This window comes from Genypterus blacodes, unplaced genomic scaffold (assembly GCF_046128005.1).
Source record: "Genypterus blacodes isolate CSIRO-AG114 ecotype Tasmania unplaced genomic scaffold, CSIRO-AGI_Gbla_v1 ptg000209l_1, whole genome shotgun sequence".
Lineage (NCBI taxonomy): Eukaryota > Metazoa > Chordata > Actinopteri > Ophidiiformes > Ophidiidae > Genypterus > Genypterus blacodes.
In genome coordinates this window covers 776879-790000 of record NW_027467008.1, presented here as the reverse complement: position 1 = coordinate 790000, position 13122 = coordinate 776879, and the positions used below count along the sequence as shown (strand labels likewise).

Below are 13122 nucleotides of genomic sequence, written 5' to 3'. Positions count from 1 at the left end.
GCAGAGCAGAGCAGAGCAGGGCAGAGCAGGGCAGAGCTGCAGGCCAGGACGGAGGCCTTCTGTGGTGCAGGCTTGTTGTTTCGGTGCAGCTCTGCAGTCTGGTCCCAGAGCAGCCGTGACCTACTAAGTGATCAGCGGCGCTCCACGGTGCGTCTGCAGCAGCGTGAGGGACAACGTGAACCTCTAACACACTGCAGACGTCACTCCAGCTCGCCGCTCTGTTTGGACACGGGAGCGTCTCCGCACGCCACCCGACGGGGATCCGAGACGAGTTTCCACCGGAGCCAGACCAGTGAATGTTTTGTGATGCGTTCGCTGAGCCGCTCGGAGTCGGGACCTCGTGGGAGCGGCTGGTTGTCACGACGATGTGTTTACTTCCCAAACTAAATAAAGACGGGCGACAGCTGCTGCTCAACCTTTCTGTCCATTCAAGAGACCCCCGCCCCCCCCCCCCCAACGCTGACCCCCCTCACTCACTCCAGCTTACAGCAGCTGAGCCCACGCCCATACACACACACACACACACACACACACACACACACACACACACACACACACACACACACACACACAGGGTTGATCATTAGCCGAGCTGTGCTTTGGTTTCTGTGCTGTGTTTTTGAAACAGAGAGACAGAGCAAGAAATGGAAAGAAGCTTTAGGCAGACGACAAAGTGTGTGTGTGTGTGTGTGTGTGTGTGTGTGTGTGTGTGTGTGTGTGCCATTCTATCTGTGTGACTGACTGTAAAAACACTGCACTGCCCAAAACAACAGCGTCCAGCCCAGAAAAAGGAGTTTGGCCTCTGAGCTGCCAACAGAATCGACCGGGTCAAAGGTCAAAGCAGGCATCGTAGTCTCTACAGTTCATAAGTGCTCAATCAAAGACTCGAAAGGACAAATGAACACGGTGGCTCAACTTGGAATCAATCTGAAGGCAGACGGCTTCAAACCATCTCTAGTTTACTAAGCAAACTAATCTGTAAACAAACCGTATTGCCATTTTTTGTGTAAAGGGCGAGCCGCAGTGATGCCAGTTCACTTTTGGCGAGGCGTCTACGACAAACCCGATGTAAATCAGTGTGAGTGAGGAAGGAGGAAGGGAGGGAGGATGGAAGACGATCAAGTGAGCGTCCTGCCTGCTACGCTGCAGCTAACAGGAGGACAAACGACACAGAGTAACAGTGTCGGCTTTATGCTACATACAATGTGTCACACACACACACACACACACACACACACACACACACACACACACACACACACGGACCCTGATGTGACTGCGAGTGCACTCAGTGACTTCAGGACTCGGTGTGAAACCCAATACAACTGCACCGCTCATAAACACATCTGGTGCTCGCCATCCCACATGGATTACCATTCCCTGCGTCCCTTGAGCCAGAGTTCCTGTGTGTGTGCGTGTGAGAGACAGTGTGTGTGTGTGTGTGTTTGAGTGTGTGGTTAGGGTTCTGGGAAGTCTTCCCTCCTGGAAACATGCAGGGCAACACGCTGGAACATGCAGTGCACAGGCCAAGCCCCTTCAGATGTGGCTCACTGGTTGGCATGGCTGCATCACACACACACACACACACACACACACACACACACACACACACACACACACACACACACACACACACACACACACACACACACACACACACACACACACACACACACACACACACACACACACACACACACACACACACACACACACACACACACACACACACACACACGATGAACTGAAACCTGAGACATTTCTGTATAAACGCCTATGGAATTACTCAACACACACACACACACACCAAACTGGGCTTCACCTCATTGTGAACTGAATAAAGGTGTGTGTGCTCAGACAGACTCGGCCTTGTCTCTGTTGTCGCAGCGACACAAAGCCGCTCTCTCTCACTCACTTCTTGCATCTTCCACTCAAACACGTCTCAGGCTCCGCCCCCTGCCCCGCCCCAACCCGCTGACCCAACGCCGTACCTGACTCACTTCCTGCCCGGCTTATGTTCCCACAACGATGAACGGGGCAGATGAACACAGAAGAAGCCTCTAAAACAACCTCACGCCTGCTTTGATCGCCATGACGCAGCCCCATCAGAGCTAAACCCCTCCCCTCTTTCACTAAGCCACACCCACTCATCTGCTGCGTGATGTCAGACATTAATTACGATCCCGGGTCAATAAAACCAGCATTGTTCAGGCAGAGGGGGGCTGTGTGTGTGTGTGTGTGTGTGTGTGTGTGTAAGCAGGAGTGAACATAGAGAGTGAAAGACTAAAGTGAGAGATTTCTTGCCGGGGCTACTTTTACAAACCACGACGTCATTCATACAAAGGACCTGACAGCTTTTCCTGAATGGACATAACTCAGGAAGTAGTGTCTCACACACACACACACACACACACACACACACACACACACACACACACACACACACACACACACACACACACACACACACACACACACACACACACACACACACACACACACACACACACACACACACACACACACACACACACACACACACACACACACACACACACACACACACACACACACACACACACACACCAGGCTTTGCGGCTTAGTTGCCTTGTTCCCCAGCACAGTCACATGTCAGAGTCACATGTTCCCTCACAGCAGTGGAAGTCTGCCGGCGCTGCCACTTCCTGTTCTGTGGTCACATGAGGATTCATTCACTCCAGTGTGGCCGCACACGCAGACAGACGTGTTACACACTCACTCACACTAGATAGGGACTCTTCCTTATTGACACAGACGCCCAGTGAACGGCACACACACACACACACACACACACACACACACACACTCCTGTACTTTCTGACACTTACGGGAAAGTGGATCTGAGCTGTAAACGGTTCAGAAAGTTCTCTTTTGGACACAAAAACACAATTTGCAGTGATTTTGCTCCCAGATGACTCATTTCATTTAGCCGTCAGTATTTGAGTTTAGCAGAGGGCTGAGCTGTGTGTGTCACCTTGGACTTTAATACACTACACTGCAGATAGATAACGCCTCTCTGCTGTCCAGCCTTTAGTTACTGTATCGACTGAAGACATATTCCAAAGCGCCAAAGCGTAAACATACAAATGAAATGTCTGTCCACTGAAATGTCTTTGTGTACGTTAAAGAAGTAGACTCCCAGCTGTCTGGACCCCCCTGCCCCTGATCCAGATCATGTTAGGTTCGTGTCCATATGGGCTCTGGATACTTTCCTACTGTGTCCAGCTGCAGAATGCACACAGGGCCTGAGTGTGTGTGTGTGTGTGTGTGTGTGTGTGTGTGTGTGTGTGTGTGTGTGTGTGTGTGTGTGTGTGTGTGTGTGAGCACGAGGTGACCGCTGAGAGGGCTGCTTTACTGAATCAATGGAGACAGATGAGAACAGGGAGTCATAAAAAAAATTCCCAGAATGGAAAACTTTACTTCCGCAGCCTGATGTTTCATGTCTACAGAGACAGAGGGGGGGAGAAGGAGAGGGAGCCTCGTCCTCCCGTCTCCCCGCCCCCCCCCGGCCTGAGAGAGGGAGTATTTTGGGTCAGTGACGAGCTCGGCGCCCTGTGGGAACATGTTTGTGGTTACGGCGTTTATGTGAGCGGAGCGTGTGTGAAGACGCAGGCTGTGTATATAGACTGGGAGGGGTGACACACAGAGCAGCGTGGAGCTCAGCCAGGCGGACGCGGTGGCCCTTTCTCTCGCCCTTCATGCCGCCCACATGTCAGCTTTGACTCATGCGTACTGGATCCATACGGGCCTGAGTCGCCCCCACTGACCCAACACACACACACACACACACAGAGACGGGTCAATGCGTGCCTGAGCAGAGGCGCTCCCATGGCTGCAGGATTGCCAGTAAAAGGAAATAATAATGAGGGGAGCTTAAAGTTAAATCCCCTCTGTTTACAGCATTACACCGATACAAGAGAGGAGCAGAGAGCCAATCAACCGCAGCCTTTCATACACAACGGGTCTCACAGGGGAGAAACCTCTTCACATGGAACACACAACTGTTTGGATGTATGACCCAGGCAGACTTCAGACGGCTCATAGGTTTCTCACTGCTCCAGGGTTCGGGTCAGAGCCGGACGAGCTCTCGGTTCAGAACAGCGCCGAGCATTTCTCCTCTCTTCTGCTTGTAGCTTTGCTTTGAACAGGCTCTCTACAATTAAACACCATCAGGACTAAACATTTACATGTGGTTTATTGCACCACATGCAGCCTCACACACACACACACACACACACACACACACACACAGTCTGTGGAGCTGCACAATGGCACAAAGGCTGCGCTGCACTTTATCCAAAACACTGACTGACCTACATGATGTCCCAACCTGCCGAGAGCTACGTGTCTGCAGGTGACGTGACGAGGGCGCCATGGGGGCCGAGGCCGTGGGCACCGAGGCCATCGGGACGGAGGCCAGGCCGCCGGCCAAAACGGCAAGCTAAAAGGCGGGTACAGTGTGTGCTGTAACAGAACACGCCGACGCTCCGGCCTGAGTTACACAAACCTAACAACACTGTGCCAGAGAATCAGGGCAAGACAACGGGGGAGTTAAAGCGAGACAGAGAGAACACACAGGATTAGATTTGGACACTAACCAGCACCTTTGTCTGATAAGCTGCAGGCAGGCTGGACATGCTGCCCTACTGTAGTGCTGTTAGGATCACACACACACACACACACACACACACACACACACACCTGACTGCGCAAGCACCAAATACAAATGAATGTGCATAAAGTATACAAACACGCAGAGATGCATGCAGGTGCTGGCAAAGAAAAGAGAACCCGGACGTGTGATTATGCAAGAGCACACACAAACACACAAACGCACACACTACATTACAGCCAGACTTCCATTATTCAGCGTGTGCAGCCATCATGCTCAGCCCTGTTAGACGGAGCAGCAGAGCTCTGGGCTAAATGTTTACAGCCTGAATGAAAGTGAGACGTTTCCTGAGCTAAATAAAGGAGGGAGCTTTTATTTACTGATCAGCTGATAAAGGAGCGCTGCCATGTTTGTCGCAATAAGGCTGTGATAAAAAAAATAATTAGCTCTGTTCAAGCCTTTTCTGTGCAACCAAGCAGGTTGTGATCATACAAACACACACACACACACACACACACAGCCAGATATAGATCTAATCCTCTCCGTCTTTCTCATTTCGAAACGCAAACCTAAAATGCTTACCATGTCACACAAAATCAGGGAAGCGACACACACACACGCGGCTTTCACAATGAGTCCAGAAACTGATCGACAATTTCACCCCCCCACACACACACACACACGTCCGTGTCAGGCTCTTCCAGAGGGCAGCTGTTACTGGATGCTGCCATGCATGCAGCTGCAAACAAAAGGCTGTGCTGCTGTTAAAGCCCCAAATACTGCCAGAGCTCCACCATGTTCAAACGCTGTGTGTGCATGTGTGTGTGTGTGTGTGTATACATGTGTGCAGCGTCTCACACTGCCTTCCAGCTCACATTCTGCCCCCCCCCCCCCGCCCCTTGTGCGAGTGGCTGCAGCAGGAACCAAAACAGGGGGGCAGTTGGTCAGAGGCAGCAGCTGTCCTCTTCCTGGAAATGGATTTGCTCCTGTTACCCAGAAACTAAGGGGCCTCCCTCCCTTCAGGCTGACAGTTGATAGAATGAAGAATTTCATAAACCTACAGTCTCTCTCTCTCTCTCTCACACACTCACATCCCCCCTTCCCCTCTCTCTCTGCTGCATGCCTGCCTCTGTGTTTATTTCTGGAAGCTCACAACATGGCCGCCATGTGCTTTGTTATTGTTAGTACATCATCATCTGGGCTGCTTATCTTCCCCCCGCCTCTCCACACACAACATAGTACTCTTACGTAAAGGCTGCTGTGAATTTAGGCGTGTAAATAAGAGGAGAATAAACATCACAGAGCAGATAATATCACCCTCCTCCTCCTCCTCAAACTCACCATTTGATGATGGCCGTATGGGATGTTTGTTTCTTGAAAGAAGGCACTGAGTGCAGTCTGGAAGAGAACAAACAAACGGACAAATGAAGCGTTTGATGATTTAATAGTGAAAAGATGGGGAAGATGGTTTAAACATGGATTCATTTGCGTGTGTGTGAGCGGTGTGTGTGTTCATACAACGACGAAACCGACATAATTCATCGAGTTGGCGAATCTATTCCGGGTTTACCGCAGACTAAACATCATGTAGTCTGCGCGATCATCTTTCTTGCATAACAACAGTCCCCGGCCTCGCCTGTGCGGCTGTCATGTGCCGGATTAGAGTTTAATCTGGAGTAAAGTCTAATTGGATGTGTGAACTGGACGCTTGTTAGCACATCCGCCGCGTTTGTTTAGCTTACAACACAAACAAATTAAGACTTTTCACAAACTCAAAAGTTCGGCTTTCAAAGTGGACTGAGCCCGGTCAAGTAAAACGGGACTAAATGCCGTTTGAAGCAGCTTTGTTTAGGGGGGATTCCGGGTGCTTTAATACGAGGCTCCGGACCAAACTCCTCGCCGGTCGGACGTAAACATTAGCCGTGTAAGCTAACGTCCCCCCCCGCCGCGGCGCCTCACCGGTCGCCCTGTTCTTTCCTTTCTTACCTCGAACTGCCAGTGTGCCGCCTGCAGGAGCTGCTTCGCCTGGTCCGCCGCACAACCCGCCGTCAGGACGAACTGGTTAATCATGACTTGATGTTTGAGTTCATCCATTTTCGACGAAGCCCGTGTCCTAGTCGCGGCTGGCTGGCTGGCTGGCGTGGCTTTCGAGCAGACTTTTCGACCGTGGGTTCCTCTCTGTCTTCACTCGGGCTCGGTTCCGTTCCTCTGCCTCAGTTGTCCACCATTACAGCCGGTTGAGCAAACACAAATATTTACTGTAGGAGCGGTGGTGGGCGGAGTTTGTCGCGATTGACAGGCGGTCTTGACCAATCACGGGGCAGCACAGTCTGTGGGATTTGTATGCTGCTAGCCGAGGCTCTGAGATCGGCGCGTGTTTCACCGTCTAAAGTGGCTTTATTTCGATCTTTAAATAGATCTACATCGGATATAATCGTTAATTTAAGGGGCGTTTCAAAATGTAGGGCCCACGCGGTGCTCATCTCGCTGCAAATGGGGGACGTTTGCCCTCGAGGCGTCGCAGAGAGGGTTTGTTTTGGACTACAACTCCCATGAGCCCCCGCTTTGTTTGTAAAGCTCCAGAAGGCTGACTTTTGTGAATGACGGCCCCTCTCGTCCAATTCCCAGACGCGCTGTGTCACCATGTTGCCAAATATGGTAAACAAATCCACCATCGCCAATTACATCGCTCGGAGTTAAATCCGGGACAGAGAGCCTTCTTCTGCTTCTGTTCAAACCGTTTCATTCTCCCCTGTGTGTCATCAGTGACTGCGGCGGAACCACGGATCCTTTTTCATCCTCGCCACCCCCACATCCTTTTTTTTGTCGTTGCTCAAGGACACTACAGCAGGGAAGATGTTAAAAGACGCGAGGAAACTCGATCACAAAGGAGATGATAAATAATGCGTCACCCAGATGGCCATTAAGACGCAATTAAGCGCTCAATAGGCCTGTAACTCACAATGAGTGGAATTAACGATCATATAAACATAAATGATTAAACAGAGTGGAGGCCCAGTTTTCCTTTATTTTTAATGAATAATAGAACAGAATAGAATAAAATAAAATTACACTGAGATCATGTCATTCCATAGATGTGCCACGTGGTTGTGTTTGAAAACAAATCATGGCCCTTGATTCTACATTCATAACAATTTCTGCATATGCCATGTAGTTAACAATGTTTTTGTTTCAAATTTGAATTAATAAAGCACTTGCCCTGAGGCAGTTTGTGTGAGTGTGTTCTGACAACAACACACCGCTCAGAATTGTGGGTAACTGTAAACTGTAAACACTCTTATCAATGGCATGTGTGTTGCTCCAACTGTGCGAGGATAAAAGAAAAGATGAAAACAGAGACACCTGGTGGTGAATTAAGGTCATAGTCAGCTAAAGTTTCACAGACTTTCCGGCACACAGTAACAGAGCTTATTTAGGGTGACCTTTGAGTGACCTTTGACCTCAATTGTTAACTGGCACACGGTCTTGGCGTCACCTACATCTATTTGCCATATCTTAGGCCAAGACACACTGGAAGTCTCTCAGCTTTCTTTGGGTGCTTCTTGACCTTGTATGTACTTTATATGTCTGCAATAATCTCACAGCTAATTCACATTAAAAATCTACAGCCACTTAAATAAACAATATTGATGTATTCATACTAACAAACTAAAGAACCTTCACTTATGATGCAATCCTAGTTAGTGATGTAATCTAAACCAACAATGATGTCATCAAAACTAGCAAAGTTACATCAACAATGTTCCATTTATACATTACTACATTATATATATCAGAACAATGTGACTTGTGAATTCCTAACCATCATTTCACCCTTGGCTCTACACTAATGTTAGGACATCCTGGTGTAGTCTTCCTCCGCACGCTGGAGTTTAGTGTGGCTGCACTGTGGCTGTACTGTATGTGTAGTTAGTCCCTCTTTAAGGATAGCAGAGAGCCTGGCAACAATAGGAACAGCTGTTCAAACATTTGCCTGCCTCACCAACAAGCCCTTTGTCAGGAACCTAAACAAACCTGGAGGCATTTTTTCAAAATCAAGTGTCCTGAAAGGGATGCAACAGCTGGCCTTGCATAGCTGAGTTCTTGTTCAGGATAGTTTTGCGCGTCATCCTTCCTTCATACCGTACGGCGAACGCCAACCCCTATCAGGCCCGCTGCCCCGGCTCTGTAACCAGTAAGGTGGATTTTAAATCTGGAAGAAGAGGAAACCAAGCGGTAACTGTTTATGCTCAGTATGCATACTTTGACCTCCAGATGTTTGTTTCTATAGAGCAAATCTAGCAGCTATGTTGCCTATGTATAATATCTATAGACAGAATGAATGAATGAATGAATGTGACACACTAAAAAAAACTAAAAGGCAGCGGGAAAGCAAACAACAAACATCTGTCCCAGGTATGTTTATCTTCTCTTTGTATCTGATATGAGTATGGTGGTAATATGGGAAGGCCATACACTTCATATGTGCACAGTGATGTGTACTCACTCAGTGGGTCTGTGTGCACCAATGACTGACTGTGGTTTAACATTATTCTGTAGCTGTAACGCGTCCTCGATCCACTGGGTGGCAGGCACGTACCACGCTACAATCTTTGTTTATTTCGTTTTACACAATGCCAAAGTCATTCTGCGCACTGCCCCTGAAAGAGAAAGAGGATCCATGAGTTACATTCATTTCCCCTCACAGGATCAATAAAGTATAATAAATGAATAACATAAGAGCGTTTGTAGACTCGTGTCTCTGCCTGATATGTTGCCACTCGCTGTATTTTCTGTGCATGCATGTGAGTAACTTCATATATGGCTGAACATAAGAAGCTTTAAATGGAAACTGAAAGCCACACAACTTTAAATAAATCACTAACTGCTTTATTTGAGAGTAAGTGGGTCGAACCACGATGGAGGGACCAGGGGGACCTGAGGGGCTTAAGGGACACTTGTTCCTCTGCAGGTTCCCTCCCATGTGCCAGACGCTTTAAGGGTCTCAGGATCCTTCTCCTGCAGGTGACGCGTGATTCCTCGCTGCGCCCCTGCAGCCTGCGTGCTCACAGCGCCACTCAGAGCAAACTGCCAGTGTAAACAGACTTATCAGATAAAGTGACCTTCATCCTTACAGGTGCATAAGTGCGCCTCAAGCGGGACCCGTGGCGCGTCTTTTCTAGCGCGGCGCGGCGGGGAGGCGGAGACGCGCTCACATTCCAGCCTCGTTTCCGGAGCGCAAAAGACGGAGAGACGCAAGATAAAACGGCCCCTTCTGTGCTGAGTGCGTGTGCGTGCGTGTGTGTGTACACTCGGTGAACAGTCATTTCCAACAAGCGCCCCTCCTCTCGCGTGCGTGCGTGTGTGTGTGTGTCAGGGAGAGAGAGAGACACTTAAGTGGAACCTGAAGGAGCAGATAGCGGACCAATCAGAGGCCCCCGCAGGCGTCTGAAGCGGAGGTGGGCCGTCTCTCGGGCTTTATGAGAGACTTCTTTTACAACCTCCGCACACTCTCATGTTTCTGACACTGCGCTCTCTCGGATGAGCCTCAGTCCGGCTCGCCTGCGCCCGCATGGATCTATGCTAAGAGGCCTTTCTCCTCCTTCTCTCCTTTCATATGAGACCCTACGTGCTGCTCGCCCTCCCCCCGCCGCCGCCACTGCACTTGTTGCGCAGAGACTTGATGCGCCGCTGAGTCCTTGGAGAGGAGAGGCAGGGACGGACCGCAACAGGTGCATACACACACACAGCACAGCATCTCCTCCACAAGGCGCTGGAGGTTAGGATGGATACTTGTTGGATGGTTCATTGCTTGTTGGTTGTTCTGGTCAAACAATTTTTAATTTGTGTGTGATTGATTTTAAAGTCTGTATGATTGAAGTTTAAGTATCGCGCTTAATTCGAAATAACGAGCCTAATAATCATTGTGTAATTCTGTTTTTGTTTTTTTGCTTTGCCTTATAGATTAAACCAAAGTTTAGATGCCGATCTGAGCAGACTCTGGTCATCTTCCTCCTTCACTGCGCGCAGACAGGATGCCGGTTCTGACGAGCCCAGACATTGCCGATAAGTTCAAGAGGAAATGGCTGACGGTCTACCCGGACGACCCGCTCAGCCAGACCGACTCTGCCCCGCTGGATGACAGCCTGACGAGCCTCCACTGGCTACAGAATTTCTGCATCCTCAGCGCGGACCCGGAGCGCCCCAGCGGCACCGGACCGGGCTGCCCGTCCTCCCAGCAGCAACTCTACCTCAAGAGGCTCTGCTTCGCGAGAGGCGGCACCGACTCCCCGTCCAGCCCTCCCGCCGGAGACACCGCCGCCACCGGGATGCCGCTGTACCTCGGCAGCCCCGTCACCTCCGGCAGCGACTCCACCACGGGCCAGACGTTCGCCAATTGCGCGCAACCCGGGGGCGGATACACGCACGTCCCCGGCCAGGCCAGCCCGCCGGAGGAGGTCGACTACAAGAGCAACCCGAAAGTCAAGCCTCCTTACTCCTACGCCTCGCTCATCTGCATGGCCATGCAGGCCAGCAAGCAGCCCAAAGTGACTCTGTCCACCATCTATAACTGGATAACGGAGAATTTCTGCTACTACAGACACGCTGAGCCCAGCTGGCAGGTAACTGAGCCTCCAACCCTCTGTCTATTATTAATGAGTCAGATAAATGGCAAGGTGAGGATGAGGAGTGAGCGGGACTCCGGTGTCACCATCATGCACCCCTCACCTCTATAGGACACCACAGCACCCCTCACCAGCACCCCTCTCCTTTCTATAGGACACCTTAGCACCCCTCACCCCCTATAGGACACCTTAGCACCCCTCACCTCTCTATAGGACCCCATCATACACCCCTCACCCCCTATAGAACACCTTAACACCCCTCAGCCCCCTATAGAACACCTTAGCACCCCTCCGCCCCCTATAGATCACCTCAGCACCACCTCTTTATGATGAGGAGAAGATTAAAGGCATTATTTCTTTATTATTTCATCTTCTGTTCCCTCTCTGAGTCTCATCTGAGCCTTTGGTGCATGACAAGTGTTTTTAATGTCTGTGTCTCTGAAATTTCCATTTTCCTACAAGAGAGTGAGGGGAATTTAATGGTGACTGGGTGGGGGTTGGAGGAAAGTGCTCTCCGTGCCTCTCTCTCCCTCTGTGTGTGTGTGTGGGTGTGTGTGTGTGCGTGCCTGTGTTAATGAGGGTTCCTGAGAGAGATGGCAGCTAAGCACAGCTGATCATGTTTGAAATGCACAGAGCTGCCTGTTACTAGAAAGCCTCATTAGGTACATTTGCTTTCCTATACAAACAACAACAATACACCCCCGCCCCTCGCCTTCTCTCTTCCCGTCTCCCTTTCAACCTCACACACATTCCGCTTTTTCCCTGATTAACTCAAATTTGTTCAACCAACATGAAAAGCTATAGAGATCCATGTTCTCTTTGTCTCCCTAACAGAACTCCATACGCCACAACCTGTCCCTCAACAAGTGTTTCAGGAAGGTCCCCAGGCAGAAAGACGAGCCGGGGAAAGGAGGCTTCTGGCAGATTGATCCTCAGTATGCTGACATGTTTGTCAACGGCATCTTCAAGCGCAGGAGGATGTCTGCTAACCACTACAACACCAACAGCGCCACCCACAGACAGAGCAAACTGCTCCTGGGCCATGAGAGCGGATATCACTGCATCCAAAATGGCTTCCCTTATCAAGTGGGCAGCAAACGAAAACACCTGCCCACTAAAAACAAGGCGGCGAGGGAGAGAGAGTCTCCTCTGCTAGCCACGGAAGCCCACAAAGATCTCATCCTGAGGGGGGACTTTGATCTGGGGTCTGTGTTCGACGATGTTCTCAGTGGGAATTGTAGCACCTTTGAGGATTTGGACATCAACACGGCGCTGAGCTCCCTGGGCTGCGAGTTGGAGGTTTCCATGCAGGGGAGGCAGCACTCTGCGGGGATGACGAGGTGGTGTGGAGGGGCGGACCTCATGAGCCAGACCCAGGCCCTCAACCACCAGCAGTCCTACAGCTACATGGACATGAGCGGCGCTCCTGTCGAGTGCTCGCTCAACATGGGAGAGCTCCACATGTCACAGCAGCAGCAGCATCAGCTGGATCAGGATCAGCTGCTGCAACAGCACCACCACCTGCAGCCGTTTGAGGAGGCCTCCTCGCTGTTCCCGGAGCAGCCAGAGGAGGCGTTGTTGCAGCCCTGGGGGGAGATCAAAGAGGAGCCGCAGGAGATCCCTCTGACTCTGGACCAGGGCTTCGGTCTGTGCGAGGGCTTCTTCACAGAGATGCAGCCGTGGGAGAGGGTGGAGTCCTACATGTGAACCCCGTGACCTCTACCATCACTGACGTCTGGTCGGACTCCAGATGACCCCTAAAGGATAAAAGGCTCTTCTAGCACGGCCCAGTTTCTTCTGTTTACAGCAAGTTTGCATTTCTTTGCTGTTTTGGAGAAACTTAAT

General features: G+C 50.5%; 2 protein-coding genes across 2 annotated transcripts in view; one reads left to right on the top strand and one right to left on the bottom strand.

Moving 5' to 3' along the window:
* ubald1a (UBA-like domain containing 1a) overlaps window positions 1-6921 on the bottom strand; it is a 13321-nt gene extending 6400 nt beyond the window's left edge. Inside the window, exons 1-2 of the mRNA XM_076169633.1 lie at window positions 6638-6921; window positions 5993-6049 (exon numbers count right to left, since the gene is read on the bottom strand). Coding sequence (XP_076025748.1) covers window positions 5993-6049; window positions 6638-6745 — 165 coding nt within the window. The 5' untranslated portion in view covers window positions 6746-6921. The remainder of the gene's footprint in view (window positions 1-5992; window positions 6050-6637) is intronic.
* Window positions 6922-10686: 3765 nt separating this feature from the next.
* On the top strand, window positions 10687-13122 carry foxj1b (forkhead box J1b). The gene is made up of 2 exons (XM_076169705.1): window positions 10687-11274; window positions 12112-13122. The coding sequence occupies exons 1-2, from the start codon at window positions 10687-10689 to the stop codon at window positions 12982-12984; spliced, it is 1461 nt and encodes a 486-aa protein (XP_076025820.1). The 3' UTR covers window positions 12985-13122.